Genomic DNA, 27,089 nt, shown 5'->3' with positions numbered 1-27,089 from the left:
TCAATCCCTACCTACTGCTTTCCTGGGCATCCCACGCCCTCCGCGCTGCCGGGAGCGCGGCGGCCGCGACCGTGCCGGGCAGCGCCGGTCCCCGCGGCCGCGGGGCAGCGCCCGGCCCGTGTTTGAGCGCGGGGCGCGGCCGGGCTGCGGGACCCCGGCCCGAGCCCTCCCCGGCGGGCGGGGCCCCGCGCCCCTCCCTCGCTCCGTCCCTCCCTCCCCGCGGAAGATGGCGGCCGGGCGGCGCGGCGGCGGCGGCTCCCCCAGCGGCCGGACGGACGCGCAGCGCCCCGGAGCCGGCGGGCCGCGACCGGCCTGAGCGCTGCTCGCGGCGCCGGGGGACGCCCGTCCGCTGTCCCTCCGGGACCCGTGCCCTGCCCGCTCGGCGGGGGCTCCTTGCGGCAGGTGAGGTGGAGGACGAGGAGGGCAGCGCGGTGGTGGCGGCCCAGCCCGGTCCGGCTCGGAGGGCGGCGGGGCTGAGCGAGCGGCGCTGGCGGGGCCGGGGGAAGTTGTGCCGGCCGGGGGCGATGGGCACGGGTGGGGGCGGTCTGTGAGGGGCGGCCGGAGCGTGGGAGGAGGCGGGGGGGGCCGGGCCGGGGCGGGCGGTGCGGAGGGCGCTGCCCCCCGCCCCGGAGCCACCTGTGCGGCCGGGGGACCCCGCCGGGAGCCCACTCCGGGGGGGGCCCGTGCCCCAGCACGGAGCTCTGTTGCCGGCCGTGCCCGGGGCCGAAGGTTTCGCAGCCCTGCCCGGCTGCTTTTGTCGGATGCTGGGCCCCCGACACGCGGCTGGGAGCGGCAGCCCCTGCCCCATCGTGGCTGCCTCCCCTCGGATCCCCCTGTGCTCCGGCCGCCGGCGGCGAGCGGGATCCTGGGCAGGAGCTGCGCTCCCGGCCTCACTCCAGCTTTGTTGACCCCACGGCGTCGTGTTGCGGGCGGCGAGGTTGCCGAGTACGGCGGGACCGGCGCCCAAGTAGTCGGCATGCACCGGGGCAGGGGATGCTCTGTCCCCGTGGCGAGGCTGCGGCTGCACTGCCCGTGCTGCACACGCTGCTCTCTGGGGGCTGCTCTCAGAGCAGGCCAACCGTGGATACAGTTGTGATATTATAAAGACACAACAAACATTACATAGAGAAAGCCTAATGGAACGTGAGGAATCGTTCCTGTAGTATTTCTAATCATATTTTAGTTGTTAAAACATTTTTGCAGAGGTAAAGTGATAAATAAAAGCATGAGACGTCCCTGTTTGCTTATGCAAGAGTGAGTAAACTGTGTTGCCTGAATTAGAAGTGGGCAAATGTCAGACCTCTGAATTCAGCCACAAGTTACACTACTCCACGCTGGGATCCTTTGTGACCAATTTTGCCAAATAAATATTCAGAGTTGTTAATTGTATGTGCATTTCTCATTAGGAAATGTAACTTCGTCCTTTGTGGGAGAGGTAAACTAGAAACTTCTGATGAATTGGTCAGGTTATGTACAGTCAATTATCTTTGGTAATTGGGCTGGGAAATTTTGGATGATGGCGGTATGGAGGGACACATTGTGTACAAAAACACACGAAGAGCCAGAAAAAATTAGAAGCTTAGTATCAGCCTCAAGAGTTCGTTGGCCTGGGTGCCTACATGTGCTGGTATTGCCCATGTGAGCTGGCTCTGCACCTGGAGAGTGATCCCAAAGCCAAGCCCTGTAGAGCTGCTCCACAAAGACACCTGAGGCGCTCGGTCCACAGTGGGTTTGTGCAGTGTTTCTTCATTGGGCCTCTCAGTGCAGCTGTTTTCATGGCACTGAGATCACTGATCTGCTGACAGAATGGACACAGAAAGGCATTTTAGTTTGTTCTTCACCCTGCACAAAAGTGATTGTGGTGTGTTGAGATTGTTGGTTCCAAAAACAGCCAGACTCCAGTAGACCAGTTTTGAGCCAGTGGAAAATCTCTGTGCTTAAGTCTGGCAACCAGCAGAAAATGGTCTAAAAACTTTCTGCTGTCAGCATCAGTGAACAAGTACGTATCTCTTACAGTTCTTATCTTGTTCAATTGCTGCTGCTTAAATTTTTCTTTCTTATCCCAAATTCCTCTCTTTCTTTGTTCTTCCCTTTTAGTTTTTGTTCTCCTCTAAGCACATGGTAGTGTTTTCCTTGTTGCTTCTTGAACATGGTTTTGTAATGGGTCTTCTCTTCCTCTGTTTCAGTATTTCAGTCTTTGTAAAACTGCATTTTTGCATGTATATATGAACTATGAAGAGCTGGAATGTTCAAAAAAGGTACAGCTCAGAATGAGCTGAGAGCAAGGACACAGAGCAGGAGTAGTGGTACATCTGTCCATATCAAATTTTTTGCTCCAGTTGCAGAAATGACTTTTGCTTTTGGGTATGGGTCCTCAGACTGGATGTCAGAATGGAGAGAGGGTGCCAGTCTGGCAACAAAATGAGATTGTGATACAGAAAAATTGAGGGTCAGTGTTTTGAGGTATGGTATAATATGTGCAATTGTTTATCAGGATGTGAGCGTGTGCCTGGGCAAGCTGTGTCTCCAGCAGCATCTAGTAGTGCAGTGATGGTGGGATCTGCTGCATGGATTTTGCATAAAGCATGTTTCACTATTGTGCCTAACCTTCAGTCTGATCTGCATCAGAATTCATGTAGGGGCCTGGTAAATATAGCTTGAGCCTACTTTTGTATTTACATTTGTAATTCCACGTTTGTTTGTTTTTTTTAAAAATGGGGGAAGGGGAAATAACCAAATGCAGCTAAGATTTCAATGTGTCCTGAACCACAGCCTATCTCCCCATCACTGAGCCTTGTTTCAGAGGACTGAATGACTGTCTCAGATCTCTCCATGGTATATCTGGAGTATGTGGTGATTCTCTGAGCAGAGCTGCACAGATAAGATAATCCATTTCATTTTAATTGGCAGAGTTGTTTACACATGATCTCTTGCTCATTTTCCTCTTTTAAAGGAATGCATATCCATCCCTGATTACAGCTCAGGTCAAAATCCCTCAGCACTCGTAGCAAATCTCCTTTAATTGGTCTCATTTAACTCTCATAAGGTTGTGTTTTAATTCTCACTCTTCTGAATTCCTTTTCCCCAATCTGTAATGTAATTTATTACAGGATATTTTATAGACAAGGGAGCAGCCTCTGGCTGTCATCAACCTTTGCAGTTTATCAAGTTTCCAGCTCAACAGGCAGCTGCAGTGGAGTTTGTGGGTGTAAGGCAGTGATGCTGCAGCAGCAGCACACAGTCAGTGGTGGCGACACTGGGCATGAGTGCAGGGTTTGTCCTGGATTCTGGAGATAATTGGGATGAATGCTCCTGTTTGCTCTCTCTGCTTCTCTAGTCTTATTTTTGCTTTGCTGGTGCAGGGGTCTTTGAGTTCAATTTTTTCCTTTCTAGCTGGCTTTCCAATCTCTTTGTTTCAAGGCAAATACATCCAAGCTGCTGCTGTTTTCTGATGACGGGCTTTGAGCAGCACAGGAGTGGTGAAAGGCAAGTACTGGGAGCGTATTTTTAGAAGGCCCAAAGCAACATTAGCTGTCTTTAGAAAATTCCCTGTGACTTTGCTGAACACAGTTGCTTTGGTTAATTGAAGATAATACGAAGAGGTGAAACTCTGTATTTCGTTATGCCTGCGCTGAGGCACTTCACCTCTGGCCTGTAACAGCACAGTCTGCAGGCACCACGTGCTGTGCAGCTCCTGCCTGATTGCTGGCTGCTCTGACATCAGCTGTGAAAGTCTCAAAAGTCTGGCTTTTTTCTTTTTTTGAGCTGTACTCTCTGCTTTTACACTGGCAATTTTCTCACTACAGTAAAATCAGAAGGGACCATGTGCCTCTGCTTCAGCTGTTGGAGATGGCAGACTGTATGGTGCATCAGTGAAGGTACAGACAGACCTTTTGCTTTGCTGATCCTGCTCGTGGAAGCAGGAATCTCCAGTAGAGCTGTGGAGCACACTTATGTCTTAAATCATCACTGAAAGATCTAGTGGAGTGGACAGATGAGAGCCCTACCTCTTCTTCCTGCATAATGATTTTTGAAGGTCTTTGTCCTCTGGCAGTTGCTGTTTGGGGGGGACTGTTTTTCGATATAGACCCGTATCCTGAAAGGAAATTATATAGATCACTAGACTCAGTCCATATGTGCTCTGTTAAAAATGCAGTAGAACTCTCTAGACATGAGTGATGAATTAATCTTATGCACCAGGAAGCTACCCTCCATCACATTCTTGCCTGCTCTAATATTTTTTAGTAAGCTAACTGATTTAGCAGTGAATGTGAGGGTTTTGGTAAGATTGTAAGTGCAGTTTGAACCTTCTCAAAATATTTGTGGCTTATGCTGGGCAGTGTAACAAGATCTGTTTTCACAGAAGTGGGATTTGCTGTTTGCTTGTTTTCTAAAGCTGCCCAAATTCTTCAAACAAGGAGAAGGGATGGTCACACGTTCTCTCTATATAGACTCAGCCTGCTTTTATGTTTGTCAAGGAAAATAAATAGTGGAAAAAAAAAAAAAAAAAGACAGCTTAATGCAGCACTAACTTATGTACTAGCAGCACCAAGAAGGAAATACCTGTCTCTTCCAAATGTGTTTGTAGCTGTGTGTAACCACAGCTGTTCTTCCTGCTGGGGTTGCAGATGTGGCGTATCAACAGTGCTTGCAGCTCTTCTCAGGCTGAAATGTTACCACCTTAACTTACTCTGTGATAGTGCCCTCTTCTTCAATCAGATACCCACACTCATTTTTTTTCTCCAAAATCAAAGGAGGTAGAAGACAGATACATCAAAGGAGGTAGGAGAGATACATTTTGTCCTTTGCTTAGTGTACAGGCTTGTGCTGGTCCTAGTGCTGGTAGTCCCTGTGCTTTGGGTGTCTCTGCACTTAACATCTACAGCATTTTGTCACATTTTGAATGTGGAATGGAGGTGAGGGAGTGTGGGATACAGTTGTACTGCACTAGTACAGTAGCTCACAAGAGGAGGATGCCTCCTCAGGGAGGGTTTCCACGGTGGGGGAGAGAGTAGGTCATAAAGTTGCATGTGTTAGATGGCATACCAGGAAGTCATAGCCCTCTCCAGAGCCAGGGATCACTGCTGAATTTATTTATTGATGTATGTGTTTTCTCTGGATTGAGTTGTTGGATTGGGAGCTGGGTTGGCATAACTGGTGGAAGAGGGAAGGAGTAAAGAGGGACAGCAAAATGACAATTTTATCCCTACTTAATCTCTTTTTGCAGTTCTGGTCTGCCATCTGGTCAGTCTCTTTGAAAGCATACAACCCTGTCCTTACTCTTCCCTTTGTTTCTCCAGTCTTTTACATCCTTCACTTCTGTGTTAGGAGCTCTCCAAGAATATTACACTCCTCTGAGTGGTTTGTGTTGGGAGGCTCCTGTGTCAGGACCGTTAGATTAGGTGATGGAGCAACTTGTTTTCCTTTGATCGTATTTAGTTTTACAGTTCCAGATGATTCCATTAGCCTAATATTTTATTGGTCTTTAAGCTTGTCTCTAATTAATGCTAATTTGCTTGGCAGTACTTCTGAAGTAAAATCAGAGCTTGCACGTGGGTTTTTAGAGCTCTTCAACAGATCTTAACTCTTACATTTTCAATCACTTTGGTATTAATTCCTCAAAGGAAACAGTGGAATGATAGGCCTTAGCTGTCCTACATTGTGAGTAGTAGAGCTCAATTTAGAAAAGCAGAGAAACTTGAGATTTACTTCAGAAAGGTTAGAAGAACCACAGAACATTTACAAATGTCTATTTTTGTTTTAAGAACCTCTTATTGAATGACTTTGCATTAGCTCTTCAGGCTTTACTGATGCTTTAGAGTGAATGGAAAATTTTGTATCACAAAGGGCTTTTAAAGCAGTCAGATCTGGCTTCTCTTGGATGATGAGAGTTGGACTCATCTGATTACATGTGAAAATATAGAATGTAAATACAGCTCAAGTGTCCACATCCGAGCTGGGCACTGTAAGTTCCCTTGTTAAGGGTATATTAGGGCACTGTTCATTTCTAAATCTACCCTAAGGTAGATGTCCACATTTTTTGAGGTGAATCAGTTGCTGGAAGTTCTTTTTTGCTTTTCCATTGAATATATTACAAACTGAGAATGTCACTCCAGATGTAGAGAAAGTTAGCAGGATAAGTATCTGAGCAGAAGCTCTGTTGAACACTTTCCAGAGTGACAACTAACTTGCTTGTAATCCTGGACTGCTTTTCAGTGTAGTATTTTTAATATAATCACTATTAAGAATGTAAATTTGTCTCTTCTGATCTTAACTACCTTTCCCATATTCAGAAGGTTTTTTCTGTACATTTTTCTTTTTAAGCTAATGCTGAAATGGGGATTCTGTGCCACTCACACTTTATTCTGAAACTTTTGCAAGTGCTGACTGTTACAGCTTGTTCTGCAGCTGTTGATTGTCTTTGCCCTAGCCTCCGTGGTTAAGTTGTTCAACAGCCAGGATTCCATTGTAAGTGGTAACCAGGACCTTACTGTGGTCCTGGACAGCCATGCCTATCCCAGAGAAAAGTCAGACCAAATCGTTGGGTGGGTCTTTGATTCAAAATGTAGCTGCAGAGATTGTAGTTGACTCTAAGAGAGGAGAATGTCAAAATGTCAGGTACTGCCCAATGATTTTTTTCTGTAAAGAGACCAGTTTGTCTCCTGCATAGTCTGGGTTTTGCACTCCTGGAAGCTTAACTTTGAACAAATGGTGAGATCAGCTTTGGAGTGGCCCAACACAGTGGCACATAGCATGACTGAGATGAATATTGCAATTTCACAGCAAGTTGAATATCTCTTAATATTTAACGGCCCAAGATGAACAAGGAACATAACAAGACTGGGAACTCTTGTGCAATTTAATTAAAGGCAGAAATTTCAGTGGAGAAATGTTTAGTGTTTTGCCTGACCCCTTAAAATGTCATCCTCTTGAATCTGTCATCACGCATGTTTTATTTGTGTTTCTTTTCTGGACATCACCTGTGTGTAGGTCAGTTTCAAGTATAGAGATGTGTTTGAAGTGTTATCCTTTGTCTCAGAAATGGAGCTACAGAACTGGTATCATCATCACCTAACTGTTGGAAAACTGCCTGTCCTTTTATTGAGGGCTGCAGAGGTATTAAAAGAGCAGACTAACTAGTGTAGGCACTGCATCGATCAACACAGAGGGCTGCTGTAGCTCCCTGTTTCATCAGCTGTGTGAATCCACTTTCAGGAGAACGATGTGAACTATTGTAGTGTTAAACCTGCTTTTTCAGTGGGATACAGTGGGATCCTGGCCCAGTCCAGCAGTTGTGAAGAGGCAGATTCATTTCAGCACTGAAGCCTGGCATAAATTGCTACTCTCCATGGCTGATCTATTGTCCAGAACAGCTCTGAAACACGCAGCTTTCCCCTGCCCCCCATTTTGGTTGCAAATAATGCATTTAATGTTACTTGTAGTTTCATTGTCTTTATTTTTAATTAAATGCTCTGGATTCATTCAGTGATACTGAGTGCATGTGCTTTACTTATGGCTGAGTCATAATCATCTTCCTCATAAGCAGAGATCTGTCACTGTCTCCTGATTTAGTTTTGTCTGGAGACTTCTATCCATATCCTTCCTTTATGTTCCTTTTTCTGATCTGGTCCTTTTTCTGATTCTATTGTATCAAAGCATGATGTGAATAAGTCTACTTTCCTGAGTCAAGGCTACCATGAAAACGTGCTGTTATCATGTGCTTGCATCTATATTTTAGTATCCTGTAACTGTGCATGGAACAGGGTGTGTTTCCATGGCCCAAGATCCACATAAACATATAAACACAAAGCTTTCTGCAGGAAAACTTGCTTTGCCTCAAACAAAATATTGATGTTTGCCTTTCCCAGCATTACTTATAAATACAAATTCCTCACTAACCACACGTGGTGCTACAGTGCCTGTGGTAGCAGGCAGAGCTTGAAAGTTCTTTTTGGTATTGCGTTGTGTATGTGGGCAGGTTAAGAGCAAACTGGTCTTCAGGAATTGTCATAATTGCAGTTGGTGTTGAATGTAAGGTTTCTCTGGGGTTGTTAACTCCTGCATGTAGTAGAGCTATGGTATAATTATTTTTATGTTAGTCCTAGCATTTTCCTATTGCTAAATGAAAGCAGCGTGAAGATGTCCTTTGAGCATATTCCTCTGGTTGCATTTAAACTGATACTGCCACTGAGAAAAGCAATCCAGTTCTATAGTGGTGCTTCTCTGTATTGGTGCAAGAACTGATACAGAGGATCAGGAAACTCATGTGGAAATTAAAATAACAGAACAAAACAAACCTACTTTTTTGCTATGTTATCATTCTCCAGAAGGGAAAATGTTACTTATCAGTAAAAAACCCAGTCAGGCTCAAATGCTCTTGCAGTGGCACACCACAGAGTACCTTGAGGATAAGATGAATTGATGGCATGCCAGGGCAGCTGTCTTGGGAGGAGAGGAGTGACCACCTAAAGACATGCCAGATGGTCACCTCAGGACGGTTTCACATGGTGTAAGCTGAAGAGGAGTCTTGTGCTACTTCTCTCTGCATCAGTCCAGCAAAGTTTTTAAATCTAGGTTAGCCTTAACTAACAGTGGTCATGAGAAACTCTGAAACAAGCAGCATGCCCCAGAGACTGAGAGCCAGTAAGTGCAGTCCTTTGTTGCTGCCTGTTCTTCTCCACTTCTCATTGGACACTGGATTAATTTTTATATCGCTGATTTCTTGTAAGGAGTAAGATTGAAGAAGTAATAGCAATAGTAGTTTCTGATGAAAATGGGTCCTGAGGAAGAGCAAAGTAGTCATTTTGATCAAGGCCCTGAATTCACAGGTTCTGCTTTTTTTTTTTTTTTTTTTTTTTTCATCTGTTCTGCACTTTATTTTTTTGCATCTACTCCAAGACTTCCCAGCTTCTCTGATGAGCAGTACTGTATTATCTTTATGGTCCTGTGCTATTTACCAGAACAACATGACATGTTATGTCAGAAAACTAGTTATGTTTCTATGGAATTAATCTTGGGCTTGATTTTTTTCCATATCTTGTTGGGGGAAAAAAAAAAAAACCAAAAACAAACAATGAAAAACCCAAACAAACAATAGCAATGTTTCTGTATTTTCCTCAACAATTTTTTTCTAGCAACCTTGCACAGTTTGTCCCATGATACTATTCTGGACAGATCTTTGAGGACTGAAATTGTTGGGAGTGCTCAGGCCCCTTCCCCTTCCTGCAATTATATCTTCCTGAAATGCATCCTGTGCAAGGGTGAAGATCAGCTCCAGGCAGTGCTGGGAGACAGGGCAGTGGAAATTGATACAGTGGCTGCACTGGAAGCAAGGCTTTTCTTGAAGGGTATGTCTGTAAACTCTTTGGTCTTAAAGTATACTGAGTACTTCTAAAAATGCAGAAAGAATAGAAATACAGCCAAACACATCTTCATGCAGCTCTAGGGCGTAAACCACAAATGCAAGATTCTGGTTTTCCCTGTCATTAGGCTTTATCTGGAGAGAGCATTTGGTGGGGATACAGATGTTACTTAGTTTTCATGGGTTAGTGATTTAGAAACCTCATGCTTGATCTACTGGGATGGGATGGGTAACACCAAGCCTGAAAATGAGCGTTGAGAGCGCTGCTCATTTTGTTCTGTCTTCGCATCTCTTTCACACTGGTGTTACACAGTCTCTGCTAGCTCCTCTCTGTTGGGATACTGTAACTTTTCCTGGGGCTTTATGGAGTTCCATCCTCATTTGCAGTCATGACCTTTTACCACGAGAGTCTTCCAGTGTAGCTATGAAACTGCTGACAGAGCTGGGGAAGTGGTTGCAATGCTTGTGAGACAAATGCCAGGACTTTCATGATAGCCAGAATAACATGAGGGAGCTCTCAGCCAAATGAAGTGAGAATGACCTTGTATACACAGACATTAGGATATAACACTCAAGTCTTAAAATTTAAATTTCATAAAATTAATTATCCTTAGGTAATACTTTTTAGAAAATCTTACCTAGCTTGATTCCATCTGTCTTGAAGGAAAAGGAAGGAGATGCAGGAAGAAATGTGGGGGGGAGTTTCATGTAAAGTTATGGGAACAAGCTGGCTACTGCAGTGAAATTCATTCTGTGAATGTGAGGAGACTTCTTATCCCTTTTTTCTGCTTGTAAGGCTGGCTTCATTGAGACCGCAGAAATCAGTGTGGAATACAAGAAAAAAGGAGAAATGGGTTTTGACTAATACTGATCTGAATCTAACTTTGAGTTGGTAATGCTGGTGGAGAAGATTCTCTGTCCTACCACTGTCACCCAAGATCATCTTAAACAGTGATGAGAAAGTGTCGCACAAAAATTCTTATAAATGTTAGTTAATTATTATTGGGTTTGGAAATGACAAATTCTAGGAAGCAGTCCTTGAGAGCAGTGAGTGCAATACTTTTTCCCCTGTTACAGTCGCTCAGATATATTGTCTCTCTCCTGGGGAGCAAGTAATACAATGCAATTTTTTGGCTTGGCAAGCTTCTTGCACGAGGTCAGCATTGCCATTACATGGCTACCACAGCATAGTCATGCTTTGAATGTACTAGCTGCAGAGGTTGTACATGACTACTGACTTTTTTGAGTGGTACAATATTAAGTATTCAGCTTGAGGCCTTTTATTCATTGCCAGTGCCAAGTGCTGTAAAAATTCTGTGCCTGTATAATGTAGCTCATACTGGGCATAACTAATCACTGCTAGGGTTTAAAACCTTTGGTGTATAGTGCATCTGGGAGCAGGTAGCTATAAGACTGGGCAGAGGAATCCCCTTTTCCTTCTTCAGTAAAAGCTCTTTCATAATATGAAGGTCCAGTTGCTGCTGTTTCTTGTATAATGTGCAAAGCACAGCAGTATGTGGGCAGCAAACTAATGCAAAGTGTTCTCCTGTCTAGTGTTTCATTGTTCTTTCTGCCTGAGGCTTTGCAACCTTGGTCTTTTTTAGTTAAAATCTTTAAACAATGGATTATCTGTTTTCTCAAGCTTTAGAGGATTTGATGTAGCAGTCACCCTTAGGCATTTGGCTCAAGATTACAGCAATAAATACATTCATCAGAGCCCCCTGGCCCTTCCAAGAGCCAGGCAGTCATAAGATTATCTCTACCATATTCATCTACTTCTAACTCCAGTGAAGTGTGTCACCCTGTTAAGAATTCGAGTTAAGCCCTGTTCTTCTGAGCATTTGCACTCAGATGGTTTGTAGGAAAAGGGGGGGTGTCTGTGGTGAGGTTGAGAGCACCTGCAGTAGGCAGACTTCATTCTTGCTGCAATATTGGCTTTTACAGCATTACCAATTTGTACTTTCCAGGAGATCAGAAACCTTTTTGGAAAACCAGCTTTGCTTCTTTTCCCCCAAGGTCCAGCAGTCTGAAAATTTCATGTGGCTTTAAAATTTTGACATTGGAATGTAATTTTAATCAATATTGACATTTCTGATCTTTGTGTGCCAGCTGCTATTTTTCTGAATAGTTCTGGGACTGGAGGGCCCTGTGCCAGAGATTACAAACCAGTTGCCACCCAGTTGTGATACCTGACGTGGCAGTTTCTGTAAGAGTGCTTCCTGATTGCACTGTTTAAAGAGTCCACTATGATGTTTTTCTTCTGTTACTATGAGATCTAAGGTAGAGAAATCTGTGATGTCTGTATATCTGTGAAGATTCTGCTCTTAGCAGCTTCTATTGATTTTCACCAAGTGCTATTTCCCAGCCTTCTGAGCTGTTGTTATCACACCATATCACGTTGCTCATCACAATTAAATAACTTGTGCTGGTTGGCCACTGGATCTCAACTGGCTCTCAAAAGACTCTCCCAACACAGGTATGCAAATTGGAAAAAGAGAAAATGAGATTCTCTTTGGCTTTTGTACTTTGTTTTATTTCTTCTTTACAGCAAGAAAGTAATGATAAACATTTATTCAATTACACAGTGTGTTTTCATAGTGTATAACACACATTACCTTTGCCTTGGAAAACTTCCAGCTTAGTTTTCAGCAACAGGTAACAGTATTGAAAGTGTTTGTAAATTGAGTGAGTCAGCTTCAGCCCTAGGTCACATAATTTTATATCAGAAGATGATGGAATCATGGAGTCTTTTTGGGGGGCTGGTACATGCAATGTTTGCAGACTAAAACTACTTTACTGTAGTTTTAGTCTTTACCACCATTTTTTAATTTGCTTTCCAGGGAAAAAGTAATTTTTTTTTCTTTTTTAAGTAGATGGATAAGAAATAGTAATTTAACTGAGCAGTGTGGCCAGTTTGTCTTTGCTCTAGAGAATCTTGGTATGGAGGCTGGGATCTTTTCTTGATATAGATAGTGAATATAAACTATAGCAAACATGAATATCTGTTACTGTGGTTCTGACTATCAAAAAGAATAGAAGTATATATACAAAATAGATGTAGTATATGGTTACTAATATTGGCATTATACCTAGAATACTCTTTTGTGTTCCCATGAGAATTAACTTAGAGATGCAATGTCAAGAGAATAGCTCTATCTTTAGCATGGTTAAGACTTCGTAGGGCTGGCTAGAGATGCTGAAGATGCCCACACCACTGGGTATGTGTGAGCCTGGGCCTGAGCCTGATGTTCCCCTGGATTGCTGATCCATGCCTGTTGGATATGGTCAGCACTGGAGCCATGCCAGAACTGAGAAGCTGTCCTGTAGCCTGGACTCTGCAGTTTCTTTACAGAGGGGAGAGGAGGGAGCTCCTGTACTGAGACATCCCAGAATTGTGAGCTGGAGCAGGCCAGCGTACAGACTGATGGTTAAGGAAGATGGAAGCTGAAGCTTCTAGGTTGTGGGAACTATGGCTCTTGAAAAAGGATCGCAGAACCACAAAATACTGAGTTGGAAGGGACCCACAAGGATCATTGCACCCAGCTCTTAAGTGAATGGCTTGAACAGGGATCGCAACCTTGTTGTTAGTAGTGTCACACCCCAATCAACTGAGCTAATCTCAGTCTGATTTGAGGATATTAATGGGGTTCATAGAAATGGCAGGTGTGCTGAGGTGCTACTAGGTTTTTGGGTGCTGATAAATGGAAAATACTGCATCTGTCAGCTTGGGTTGCCAAAAGAGAAATGTTAGCTAGGGAATTGACAGATGACCAGTGAGGATGAGCAAGTGTGGTGTGAGGAATGTGAGAAGGGTTAGATGGAAAAGACAGGTTTTGGAGGAGAACGGAAGATGAAGTAGCTGAGATACAAATAGCAGAAGTAGATACAAAGCTTTGTAGCATCTTCCTGTGCTGTGGATGGAATCTAGGTCTCTGAATCTGAAGACCTGGCTGTCAGAGAATACCTAAAACCTTTTGGCAATGCTGCTTCAGTTCTGTAGTTTTTCCACCCTGAGAACAACCACCTATAACATTGGGCTAAGTCAAAAAGAATTGCTGTGTCCCTGTTCCTTCCATGGGTCGCAGCAGCCAAAGCTCTAGGTGAATTGGGCCATCTAGAGTGCTGGGTGGTCAAACAGGCAAACCTGATGTCCACCGCCATCAGCTCTCTTCTAGAAGACGAGGAAATTACTAGACAGCCACATTTCAAAACCGCGCTGCTATAGATTTCCTTTTGTTACTGCATGGACATGAATGCCACGAATTTGAAAGACTCTGTCACATGAACCGGACCTTGAAAGCCCCACATTGGGCGCCAGCTGAAATAATTACCCCTGCAGCCCCTCAGAGTTACTAGACTAGCCCAGATCTGAGAGGGCTTTGGGGAAATATTTCAGGGTCAAGGCAAAAGATTCCAAAAGAGGCTCTAACCCCCGATGTAGTCCAAGACGTTTATTCTCGAAGGTTTCCAGGGGAGAAAGAGAGTGAACAAGGAAGAACAGGGCCTTTATCTAGACTCCTGCTCAGGAAAAGATAATTGGCTCTCAGCCAATTAGGTCAAGAAAGGAAGGAAGGGTTAAACTAACATAGTTACAGCTACAGGGGTCTCTCTGGGGGGGAAAACCCTTTCCCAGAGGATTACAACATCTAACAAGTTGCTATAACTTATAGTTAGCTCAAGATGCCCCTGTGGTTTATCAGATGATTGCTCAGCCCGTGTGATACCAGTGGGATGCTTGTGTAGTGGAGTTTGTCATTCAGGATTTTGCTTTAACATGGAAATTGTAGACAGGAGGAGGGACACACATAGAGATGTGTATGGATGTACACTACCACATTCAGAAGGTGGTGAAGACAAACATAAGATAGAGCATATCAGAATTAATTTTGTTTGAGCAGCTTTGGTATGTCCCTCTTAAATAAAACAAGTTCTAGCATGCACAAGTCATAAAAATACAGTGGGAAAATTTAATTTTTCAAAATGTGCTTGTTTAATTCTACCATATATATGTGCTTTATTGTAATTACTGTAAGGATGAAAGCATGCTATAGATTGAGTGTTATTTTCTATCTTCTGGTATTAATTGATCTTTTGGAATCCAACAGTGTGAGTAAGCGTGTATTACTTCTTGCTGGTGTTTAAGAGTGGTATGTGCTGTTTACACATTTGAATACCTAATCTTGGGAGCTGAGCTTGCTCAGACTTTTTTCTCTGTCTTTGGGGAATAATGATTTGGGAAAAAAATTGTACCTTGAATTACTTCCTCTGTTTTATCATTTGGTCTTCTCTGACAACAGCATTAGTGTTTTGGCCTAAATGATAGTGAGGCTTTGCTAGCATATGGGGAGAAAAATAAACTAAGAACGTTTAGGAAGTGGAGAGGTTGAGGGTGGGTGATTCTGTGAAACACTTAATATAGAGCTATGAGTGAACAATTTCCTTTTGCAGCCATCTTGTCCAGATGGGGTATTTTCTTTTACCTTATCAAACTAGCCTCTTTTTCTATCCTGTTTCTCTAGGGAAAAAAAGTCTGCAAGAATAACATGGGGTGGGACAGGTGGTTTCTTTAGGCCACGGAACTCAGCCAGGTGACAGGCAGGAATCCACAGTGGGAGAGCAGATGCCAGAGATGGTAGGATAAGTGATGGTCAGATCCCTTTCCTGATCAATCTCCGTTTCCTAGCAGCCCAAATCTCTGAGCACCTTGCATTTGTGTTGCCTGTGAAGAGGTGTGCAGCTCCAAAATATATTCTAACATAACAACTAACATGCAAAGTCTTTAGACAAAACAAGTTATTGTGAGTGAATGAGAGGAAATCCTTTTAGACTCAAGACTGGGGCAGTTGTTCAGAGAGGTATGGCTCTCTGCATCCTAGGGCCAAATTATCAGAAAGTCATTTCACTAGTTGCACTGTTTAAAATTTCCTTTAGAACGGAATAGACTACTACTTTATTATTATTGTTTTCTACATTAAGAATTCAACATTATTTTCCAGGAGAATTGCTTCATTTGTAATTGATGTATGTAGGTATTTGAATCTGGGTGCTCTTAGTGGAGTTATTGGGTTTTCTGTAGACCCGAGTATTTGGTTATATTAGTCCCATTTGTTTTACACTTGATGTAGCTGAGCAGTCCCTGTGGTCTGGTACTTAATTCTTAAGCAGTTCTAAACAAAAATATGTGTGATCAGCACTATAACTAAAGCAGACCCATTTTTCATACTACCTAGTTAAAATCCAGATCTTCACATTGAAGAGACTAGAGAAGTTAACAATAAGTTGATCACTATGTTAAAAAATAATATTTCACCTCTGTGCTGTTACAAGGCCACCTTATTTTAACACTCCTGCTGACAACCTGCATGCAAATTTTGAGGTGTCTGCCTCTTTGGTAACTTTGTTGAAATTGTTTATTTGGAGTAGTCAGCTTTTATAGATTGAACAAGAAATACAGGATGCAGCAAACACTGGTGTTACTGCCTGCTTACCCGTGGCTGGTGTGGGCTTCATTTCTGAGGGCTGGTTGTGAACCACCTACCCTTAGCCACCCATCCTTAGGGATGGAAGGAGGGCTGATGGTGGAGTGGCCACTAGATCTCCCAGAGCAGAAAGTTGGGGCAGGGAACAGTCGCAGACTTTGCTGATGGATTTAAAAAAAGAAACAGCAAGTCAGTCGCCTTCCTCTACCTCTTCAGCAGCACTCAAAATGAAAAAGTTGCTGCTTACACTTTTCTATAGTAAAAGACAAATTCACTGTGCAAGGTGCTGAGGATTGGAAGAGAAACTTAGGCAAAAGAGGGAAAATAAATGCAGAAAAGTCCTTTTTAAAATGTTTTTAAAATGAGATCTTTATTTGTAATTGACTTTTTCATTTTGCACACACCCAGTGTCGAATTCAGGTGTTTTGAAGTTCTCGGTAGATTGTCTGTGCTAGAAGTAATTATTTGGGCTCAAATGAAAAATAACATTTGCTTAAGGACTTTTTGTGGAGTGCTCTTGCCTTTTATTTAATCTGCATAACATACATTGGTGGAAGGTGCCCATGGTATCTACTATGACCTGCTCCTTGACTCTTTAATTTGCAAGGAAGTATTTTTAGTTGTTTGTCAGTACTATTTCAAGGAAAGGTAAAAACAGGTGAATTCAGTAGAGCACAGATTACTCTGGAAATAGTTAAACTGAGTTTCCCATGATGGAAGGAGAGAAACAGGAGAGCAGTAGCTTATCTGCACAACAAATCTCTGTCCTTTCAGTGTTTGTGGGTAGATTATGTATTGTTGTTTCTTTTTTCACAAGACTTGCTGAAATGATGGTTCTCCAAGTAGGTGTGTCTGAATTGTGTCACAGATTCACTGGAAGCATGTGTGCAGTGAAAGGGATAACATCTGCATACAGTATCTGTGTCTGCTGCGTCAGAGAGGGAAGAGTCAAGTGTCTTTACTTACAGCCTTTGTTGACAAGGATGAACTCAGTGAATATCTATTATATTTAACTTCTTAGCATTAGATAAATGTGCCAAAAATGCTGTTTTACTGACATTTTGTTGTATGAACACTTTGAATGTCTCTGGCTCATCCAGACCGAACACTCTTTGTCATAACCTCTCTCTAAAGTGCTAAGAGACCTTTTTTTTGTATATCTAAAAAGCACAATGTCATCTCTACTTGGTCATTGCCAGCATCAAATGACTCAAAACCATTGCATAAGCTTGTGTCATTTCAGAATTAGTGGTGATGTCATCATTAGGCCTATCAGACACATCCTTTAATATTTTGAAAACTGTTGAATCATCTGGAATTGTTCTTCTAATAAATGGAAAGATTATTTGACCCAAGTAAAAACCTGATGGCTAACATCAGGGAGATATTAGATCTCTTTAGCAGTACTTAGATATCCATCCATGTTTTCGAATTGTCAATACAAGAAAAGCTGAAATCAAGTAAAAGTACCTTTGAAGATGGATAGCAAGATATTTAAACTATTTGAGGGACACCATTAATTGCAAAAGATGAATTAATGGCTATATGAGGCTTTTTAATGGGGGAGAGGGTCACACAGTTCCTGTCCATGTTTTCAGATGATGGAGAGGAAGCCAACCAGGACACTGATGAGGTTTGGCTTTTGCTGCTGTAAGTAGTTCTGGCCAGATCAGGACAGAAGATTCAGTTCATGACAGTGAAAAATATAAGAAAATGAACTTAGCTGTTCTAACAGTTTGTGGTGGATTAAGAGATCAAATTACTGTATTGGAATCTCAAGTAGGTTGTTCATTGTATTTCTTTCTTTCTGTCACTTAGTTGAGTAATCACAATTTTTATGTGTTGTTTGGCTGATTTTGTATGTGCTACCTCAGATTTTTAGAAAACGGCATCATGAGGACACCAGCTGCTTCAAATTCTGCAGGTAGGAGTCTCATATAAAGGCAAGTTCAAAAGAGCAGCAGTCCAGTGAATGGCTAATTCATACAGCTGTTCCAACCATCAAGGGAGGCATCAATCTTTCTGGTATACCACAGCTGTGCTGACATGTTCAGAAAGCTTTGTATTTATCATAACTCCTTGAGATAATGGTATTGCTGGTCCTGTTGTTCCTGGGCCTGGGTGTTAAGCTGTGAGGAAGGTGCTCTGAGCTCTGCCCTTCAAGCCTTAGTGCAGGGGCACATGAAGGGTAATCCTGCTGTTGAGAAACGTAGGCAGAGAATGTGCAGTGCATGCATTGTCAGTATCTTTCATACTGATTGCAGCATCTTTATTAATTACTGTGATTTCAGAGTCATTTCTATTTGTGAAATTCTTTCTCTGTAAAAAAGATCTTTTAAAAGGGATATTGACGATTTTTTGTTTGAAGTAGTGGCTTAGTTAGAGACACAGTGCTGTCATCAGAAAGGGAGACTGTCAATTATACTAGGAAATGACAAATTCAGTTCTGGCCAAAGGAAATGTATTCCATTCAGTACACAAATTAGTGTGTGGAATGTATTGCTACACTACATCATTGAGGTTAAAAATGTGTATAGTCAAAAGTAATCTGATATTTATGTGTCAGTTATATAGACAAATCCTGCAAAAGAAAACATTTTTAAGGTCTTCTGGACAGCTTCCTTGAGCTCAAGATATCCATAAGTATAAACACTAATAAGAACGACTACTTTTCCATATTCCTATTTTGCAAATTTGTCTTCAAGGCTTTCTTCTGCTAGTCTTTGAAATACCTGGGGCTGGACAGTACAGGTTGTAGGAACCAATGTGAATGAGTTTTAGGCCAAATTCAGAATGTGTTTCTTATGTCCTGTATTTTTCAAGTGTTTTAAATAGCTATGATTCTTTTCAGATCACAAAGCAATTACAAATGTCCCATTTAAAACAAGGTGTTAAATTCAGATTATTACACTGGTGATAAAATATTTGGTAGAAATGTTTCTGCATTGCAGATTAACACTAAAAATAAATGCAGAGTTTTGACAGGATTGAGAAAAAATGTAGTTCAAGGGGATGTGGTTTTCCCCTTTTTGTGATGTGCTCAAGAACTGTAACATGGAATACAACTATAACAGAGAGTAGACCTAGTTGTTATTTGGATGGAACAGGCAATGGCACGTCTTCAACTTATTCTCCCACCATGTTCAATTTAAACCAAGTCCAGTGTTAGCTCATTTTACACAGACGTCTATGTGCTGTTGTGTTTGTCTAAACCTTTGTCCTTGTTTGGAAACTGAGGAAAGGTTACAGGCCTGTGCCAGTGCTCAACCCTTGCTCCACAGGAGTGTGACTTGTAAGTGGGCAGTTTCTGTGCTGGTCACAAACACAAAAGTATTTCCAAAGCAGTTTCTACCTCTCCTAAATGATTAGGCTTCTCTTTGGTTTTTTTTTTTTAGGGGGTGAAAAGGTAATATTCAGATCCTTACTGGTTTATTAGTCACAGTCTTTAAAAAAATCATTTGCTTTGTGTATTTGGAAACTACAGTTTATGACCAGAAGGTCACATCTGTAGTTGAAGGTCAAATTACTGGTACTGTATATGGGAGTTGTTGTTTGCTATCCATTCAATCATAAACTGCTAGTAAATTAATGACACCAGTGTACTACCATTACAGCATGTTATCTTTTGGCTGTATAAAAACAGGAAGATGTTGCTTCTATTGTCAGCAATAGAAGATCTGAAGAGAAACTGTTTAAAACAATACATGCATTATAGTTTTGGGCATCTTCTGCATGTGTGTGTCTGGCTTATGCTTTTTCACCTTTATGCCGGAGTTTCTTGGCTTGAGCTCTGTGCCCTTTTCTGTTGTGATGTCAGATACTGGCCTCTCAGACAGGCATGACTGACCTGATGTGCTATCACAGTTTATAAATAGCCCTAGAAAATTAGGGCGTATTCCCAGTAAGGGCTGAGCTCTGTGTGTTGGAATTGCAGTGGTGGACCAGGACTGGGTAAGGTGTGCTGCTGCCAGGAACTGAGGTGTTTTAGGATGGGTTCATGGTCTCAGCCTTGGAATAGTAGATAAGGGAATGGGAAAGCATAAAATGGGATGAGTGCATTTTAATTGATGTTTTCTAGTGTTTCCTTTTCCTTACTTAAAAATTCATTCCATGTGTGTTGATTAGTTTAGATTCTTTTCTACCGCCTTGACTTGTATTATTTCAAAGTCCTAGTGGTTTGACATGTTAAAAGATTTTTGTATACAGACTGCTGGAATTACACAGTGCAAACAGGGAAAAGAGGAGACTTCTTGTAGAAGAGTCCAAACAGAATACATTTAGATGCCAAAGGCACCTTTGTGTAACAGCTGTTACTTAAGAATGACATTTTTTATTATAATCCACTGGAGAGAAACTAATGCTATTGAAAAGTTACTATTTTGTAGATATATCTGTGATATTTTATGTCTCTCCTCTTTTAGCATATTCTGCACAGTGCTTTATTGCCATCTATGTCTTCTTGTCCCACTATTTTCTTTCATATCCTCTTTTGCTTTCTCAATGCTGAAGTCAAAATATATACTGCTAAAACTAGAAATTCTCTTTTTTTTTTTAATCTTGGAAAATAAATTTGTGGTTGGAATTATTTTCATCCAAGATTGAAATTCTTTCTGTTTTGCTATGGATACTACAGTTGAAAGGATACTTTCAACTGATTCTTGGATACTACAGCTGAAAGGATATTGGCCATGTATTAGTGCATATGAGGCTGGAAAGGATATGTGGAAGTGAAAGTCAAAAGCTGGTATTTTATTTCCTTCTGTTTTTAAGACAGAAACTAAATATAGTGAATGTTAAACAGATGAATATGCTGTCGCATAATAAATATTTAAAGAAAATTAAATTATGTCCTGCCTGCTCACTGACAACAGTTCCAGCCCCCATAGTAACAGCAGTAATAATAATAGGAGGATTTACAGTGTATTTATTTTTTAATTCTCAAAGTGAGCTACCTAGTAAGGTCATTTAAGGAGATATTTTTTAATGTGGGAAAGATAAGTGATGTACTTGAGGTCATCCAGCATGTCAGAGAGTCTCTTGAAAGAGCATGCAGTGTCCCCTTGACTTCCAGACAGTACGTTTCCATTTTAAACCGTGCTGAATTGCAGATACTTACTCAAGTACTTGCTACAGAACTTTGGGCTTTGATGTGTTTTTTCCTTAATTGCAACCTAGTTGTTCATAAATGTTAAGTTGGCAAGAGGAGATAATAAAACCAGGCTTGCATTCCTGTCCAATGTACTTGAGCAAAAAACCCTGCACTGTAGGTCCTCCCAAGAGTTTTGTTGTGAAGAGACAGTGGTGGATGCCAGAGAGATGACGAAGACTTAGCTGAAATGAGGGGTTTTATTTATACAGCTGAGTTTCATCTTGTGGTATTAATAGCATACAGGCATTTCTTTTGGAGAGAGGGGATGAATACTGTATTTAGCAGAGGTCGGTGTGCTACTCTTTCTGCCATGAGCCAGAAAATCCCATTGCCTTTGACTGTTTGCATGCTGGGAGGAGTCTTCTGTAAATCATTCTGATGTTGCAAGGTTGAAAGCTCTGCAAGAGATACAGGATGAGGACAAGAGCTGTAATTCTCTCACTTAAAGGTGAGAAGGCTGGATAGCAGATCAGGTTCATGGCAGCAACAAAGTTCATCTGGCTCATGGTCCTCCTTTTCCTTAGGATTCTGCAGATGTGCTGGAGAGCAGGTTGAGAAGTTCATGAATTGTCTCAATTACCTATTTCTTGCTACTTTTGCCAATACTTTTCCATCCTCTGCAAGTAATTATATCACATAATAGAAGTGGAACTGGTGCTTATTGTATGATAATTCACATAATGGGAGTAGTTTGCTGCTGTATTGCAGCAGAGTGTATAATCTGAGGGGTGAGTAGGATGGTTTTTGGATTTGGGGGCAGTTTTTTTCCAGTTAGTGGGGAAATGAGGCCTGGAATTCTTCACTGCCTCTGTAAAAATTTGTCATCTGCCCCAGATATATTAATAGTATCATGATCTCTTACAGGCATGGTTGGTCCTGTTGCCTGGATACAAACATAAAGTGATTAGAAAGATATCGTTAATATGAAGAGAACAAAATAGGTCATAGAAGTACCCAGTTATATGTTTTTCCTATGTGCCCACTATGCATATTGGTACTTGCCTCTTTTGCTTGCTTGTTGCAGACTGTGCTTTGCTCTAATGCTGCATTAGGCTTTTCAATAAGCTGCAAGTGTGACCTGTGTGATATTTTCTGCCAGCTCTTTCTCTGTGGTTTCTTCCCTGTTCTTTGAAATATACCCTTATCAGTTTTTCTCACATCATTTGTACCCTTCTGTGGTCTGTTACCTTTGTGTGTCTGATCAAACGCTATTGTGTCTCCTGAACTTTTTTCGGTATGCAAATGTATTTTTAGTTTCTGCATACTGCATTACTCTTCTTTGTAAATATATGCACTGTGTCACATAAAAGAGTATTAAAAATGCTACAAAACTCCTTGTTTTTTAACATCTCCCTCAGGTCTTGTGATAGATTTGTTAAGGCTCTGAGGAGATGTCCCTTTCTAACCTAGCTTCTGGTTTAGCTCTTTGCTTTTCCATCATTTCCTGCAGCATTTCTGATTTTCTTCATAAAAACATATACTTACTTCTGATACACTCTTAGCTGGTTTTGCATGCTTTTTTTCAAGTGTACATGAAAATGTCTATGGCTGGCTTGCTTTTTTTTCAGTTACTCCTTTATTTCTTAAAGTCTGCACTCTAACTTAAGGTGTGATTTTTCTCTTTCCAGCTGTTCTAGTGTAGCACTCCATCGTACTGTAGTTTTTAGTGTGAAGAAACTAAAGCAATTTTTTAGTTCTCCTGATTTAACAACCAGCTGCTGGAGGTGGACTGTAGTCACAGAGTTCCTTGTTTCCTTCAGTTGTGAAATGAGCTCTTTGCTTAAACCCTGCTTGTGTAGCCTTTGGTATGAACTGGCATGAACTTAGGAGAAGGAAGAATGAAAATAGTGATGTTGGCTTCCTAAATGCAGGATGGTAAAGAAAGAAAATATTTCCTGCTTTCTTTTGGAGAATCGTTGCATGTTGTTCGACCACCACTGTTACTGTGAACGTGCATTAGGCGTGAGCGAGCGTCATCCATGTGTATTGTTTGGTGATAAGGGAGAGGAGAGGAGGATTGCTTTGTGGTTAATGAGCTTGTAACTGTGATTAGAAAATTGGATCTAGGCTTCTTGCTCTGCTTTTCATGTGAACTTTGGTAGTTCACTTCATTGCTGTCTCAGTTCTGTTTGTGTAAAATTTGGATAAAACTTCTGTTTGTGTGCTGTATCTATTTCTTTTGAAAAGGATGTGGTACAGCATCTGTCTTTTGTTAGGCATACAGAAATCTGATTGCATATACAGATACTGTTAGAATCATAGTGGTTTTGGTTAGAAGAGACCTTACTAGCCCTCCTGCCATGACCGGGGACCTCTCCACTAGCCCAGGTTGCTCAAAGCCAATCCAACCTGACTTTAATACTTCCAGGATGGGGCATCTGCAGCTTCTCTGGATCATGTATTGCTGTGCCCCACCACCCTCATAGTAAAGAATTTCTTCCTAAATGAAACCTGCCTTCTTTCAGTTTAAAGCCATTCCTCCAAGTCCTATTACTACATGCCCTTGTAAAAAGGGCAGCTGTGTAGATACATAATATGCAATGAAGCTAACCTTGGCTGAAGCCTTTTGGTGTGTGCTGTAATGTAAATAGAAGTGACAATATAGTTGAAACAAATGATACAAAGTTTTCTCATCAATTTGGTGATAAAATACTGTTTCCCGTTTTTTACAGTAGGTGACATTTTTAGGTCATAATTACTGTGTGGTGGCTTTCAGATGTCATATATCCATGCACAAATACATTAAAGATTGCTGTCATTTCATTAATTTGTTTCTTTGATATCATTATTGTTTTATTTTAACAGTCAGTCTCCTTTCTGGCTTATTTTGAGGCATAGAATGCACTGATGAGAAATAAAAAAGGAGAAAAGAATGCTGTATCCAGTCATAGAAGTGATATGTGTAATACAGTGATCTGTTCTTAGTACCTAATCTGTCGTTTTGGAGGAAGTGATAGAATCTTTCTTTTTTGTATTATGGAAAATTGATCAATGGAAGAAACTGACCTGGGTTGCTCCAGTCTGAACTCAGATCATGTAGGACTGTTGTAGTCTTTCTCTTTACTGTGTTCTGGAACAATGGACCGCTGCAGATATTTTTGCACACCATATTTGAGGAAAGATGAGGGCCAACTGAAAGTAGCTCAGGAGAAAGTAATAGCAAAGAAAACATGACCTACCAGGAGGAATGGAACAATCAGAATTATTCAGGCTGGAGGAGTTACAATAATGTAAAAAATTTAAAGTGTGCTGCAAAGAGAAAAAAAAAAAAAAAAAAAATCTCTCCTGTGTTCACACAGCCCAGAAGTAAAGGGTGTAAATTGTATAATTATAATTCCGGAAAAGTTTTCCAACAGCGCCAGCAGTTAAGCAGGAGACTGGATTGCCTAGAAACCAGGCATACTCTGTCCTGGAGGATACTAGCAGAGATAACAGGCAAATGTGGAAAAGCCTTAGGTGTCACTGATTCCAGGCCTGTTGTCTGTGATTTCAAGGGTACTGAAATGATTTCTGTAGAGTTTCCCTTCAATTTTAGGTGTATTCTTTGCCCTGATAATTTTAATTGAATTTTCTTGAGGATTTCTCTTTCTGCTAAATATTGCTTCAGTCAAGCTGGACTTAAATGCATTAAAGGTGAGGGTATAGGTTTAGAAAGTGTATGCTAGGGAATGCTAATATATATAATGTTTTTTTTTTTTTTCTAAACATCTTGTTTACTTTTTTACAGGATCACATGACTGTTTTCACTGACAGACAACATAAATTTTTAGAGGGTAACAACAGGAAATTTATAGTTCATAATTAAAGACCTCTCTTTCTGGTGTTTATTTCTTTCTCATTTTCTTTGTTGCTATGGTCCCAGACTGCCCAAGAGTTCTCTCTGCTAGAATTTCCTTAAATAATACACATTATTCTGTGTATTCAACCTGCCTCACTCAAAGTTGTGTCCAGAGGAAATTTTATTTGTTTTTGCTTTCTTTTGCAATTTTTTAATAACAACCTGAAAAAAATAGATGCTGGTCTTTGAGTACTCCACAAATACCCTTCTTCCATGCTCAAAACTGATCAGTGATTGTTGTTTCATTTCTTTTTGCCAGTTTCCTGCTTGTGACAGTACTTTGTTCTTCTTGCTGCACACTGACTTGAGTAGCCCTTTGTGAAGGACTCGACCAAATCTTTTGAGAAAGTTCCAATAAACAATGTGTTTTTGTATTCCTTTACTCCATCAAGTTTTTTTCTAATCCTTGAAAGAATTCAGCTTCTTAACAGATCTACCTTGTGTTCAATTCATCTTGTCCCCTCAACTATGCAGAAATCTTCAGTATTCGTTCACATGGTCTTAAGGGTTCTCCTTCTGTTTGTTTCTGAGAAGTCTCTGGGTTTTTGCAGACTTCCCAGTTACAGGGTGTCAGGCTTACTTTCTGATGCTAAGGTGATGCTCAAAGTGGGAACTCAGGACCCGATGGACATTTTCCGTGGTGTAAGTTCTCACACAGTCCCACTCTCCTGTCCCTGTGTAATCTGTGCAGAGTGCCATTACAAGTATTTGTGCAGATGCACAATGCACTGAACCTAAAATAGAAAAATAACCTGGCTCACCAAAGGGCAGTGGTGGCACGACAAAGGCAATGTGCAGCTGGTTAATGTGTGGGGAAGGGAAGGGAGACAGCTGCTGCCTTCTAACAGCACCGCTGCCATAACTGTGTCTCTTAACTGGCTAAAGAGACATCAGATTGTGTGTTTTGGTCTTTTGCATTAGATAATTTAGGCTGAGAGTAGGAAATTCTCAACAGGAAGTCACAGAAATGTAAATGTAGTAGTGCTGAAAAATACTGTATTTAGCCATGTGGAGTCCTTGTATTGTTGCATCTTACTGAAAAATGTATGGTTTTTATACCTTTATTAGTGGCTGGGGTCTTCCTAAACTTTTAAGATGCCAAATGTTAGAAGTGATTTAACTATAAAGACCCTAACAGGGGAACTAGAGATAGTAGAACTAATTGGAGAATATCAAAATAAAGTACTTCCCACTTGTGGGGAGGTACTGGGAAGAATTCAGTCAAAAAGGTTTAACAAGAAATGTGTTTGTGTGTGCTCCAGGGAAGGAGTGAAACTGGAAAAACAGTAGTTTTTCAAGCACCAGAAGCATCTGGAGTGAATAGCTGCGTAGCAGATAAATTACAGATGTGTCATGGTAGCAAGTGGTAAATTAATACAGTTTTGAGTTACAAAAATTAAAGAGAAGTTCCTTCTTGAACAACTGTGAGAGTTAACTTGCAAGTTGTACTAGATCCAAACTTCTTGTTTTCAGATAGATATAAATGAAGAGATTGGAGGGACAAATGGCAAAGGAATACAGACCAAGGGACCCACAGGCACACATGCCTTGTTGGGCTATATGATAATCAGTAGTGTAGCTGAGAGATGTGATAAGAGTCTACAAATATTTGAAAGGTGCATACTTGAAAGATAGAAACTAATTAAATGAGTAAAGTGAGAAGGAGCATAACTAGAAACAAGGGAATGAGGTTATAAAATATATTGAAGTATGGAATAGTCTGCCCAAAGGAAAAACTGGAAGAACAAATATATAAAAACAAATATATAATACAGAAGATTGATAGAAATAGTCAGGAAATAATCTAACATCAAAGACTCAGTTTTCTAATGAAAATAGATTAAATAATTTGGAAATCTTTTACCCATTTAATTTATGTTTGCTTTTGAGGTATTAGGACAAGTTGGCAGACTCTCTTAACTCTTTAATATTGCCTCGCTAATGCTTCCTGCTGATTCAAATCTACATTATTGCATACCAGTCTTAGATACTGCCTTTCTTCAGGAAAAAAGCGTTTTAAAAAGGAACGGTTGGGCAAACAGTGTGAAAAGATGTAAGGGGAGAAGAAAGGTGAGTAAGTTTCAGGACTGATTTTTCAAGAATGGTGTCTTGCTACATTCTGCTTAAAAGCTGTAGCTGCAGATAAACTAATACCAGATATAGAGGTCTACTTGCACTGGTTTGTTCTTGTTTGCATCTAGTGGGGGAAGATTAAGGAAGCTCCTGGACTGTGAATTACTGTTTGTGTTATGTGTGGCCACC

The 27,089-nt window shown here is 41.2% G+C and overlaps 2 protein-coding genes across 3 annotated transcripts in view; one reads left to right on the top strand and one right to left on the bottom strand.

Moving 5' to 3' along the window:
• Nucleotides 1-978, bottom strand: LOC128810418 (basic proline-rich protein-like). Its single transcript, XM_053983222.1, has one exon. The coding sequence runs from the start codon at nt 976-978 to the stop codon at nt 1-3; it is 978 nt and encodes a 325-aa protein (XP_053839197.1).
• The window catches only part of NDST2 (N-deacetylase and N-sulfotransferase 2), a 131,217-nt gene continuing 104,441 nt past the window's right edge, over nt 314-27,089 (top strand). Inside the window, exon 1 of one of the 2 annotated variants that reach the window (XM_053983437.1) lies at nt 314-402. The gene's annotated coding sequence lies outside the window, so the exon portion shown is untranslated. Of the gene's footprint in view, nt 403-6,558; nt 6,619-27,089 lie in introns of those variants that run through there. The other variant, XM_053983440.1, reaches the window with a different exon arrangement.

This window comes from Vidua macroura, chromosome 8, assembly GCF_024509145.1.
Source record: "Vidua macroura isolate BioBank_ID:100142 chromosome 8, ASM2450914v1, whole genome shotgun sequence".
NCBI lineage: Eukaryota > Metazoa > Chordata > Aves > Passeriformes > Viduidae > Vidua > Vidua macroura.
This window is presented reverse-complemented; position numbering and strand designations above follow the sequence as displayed.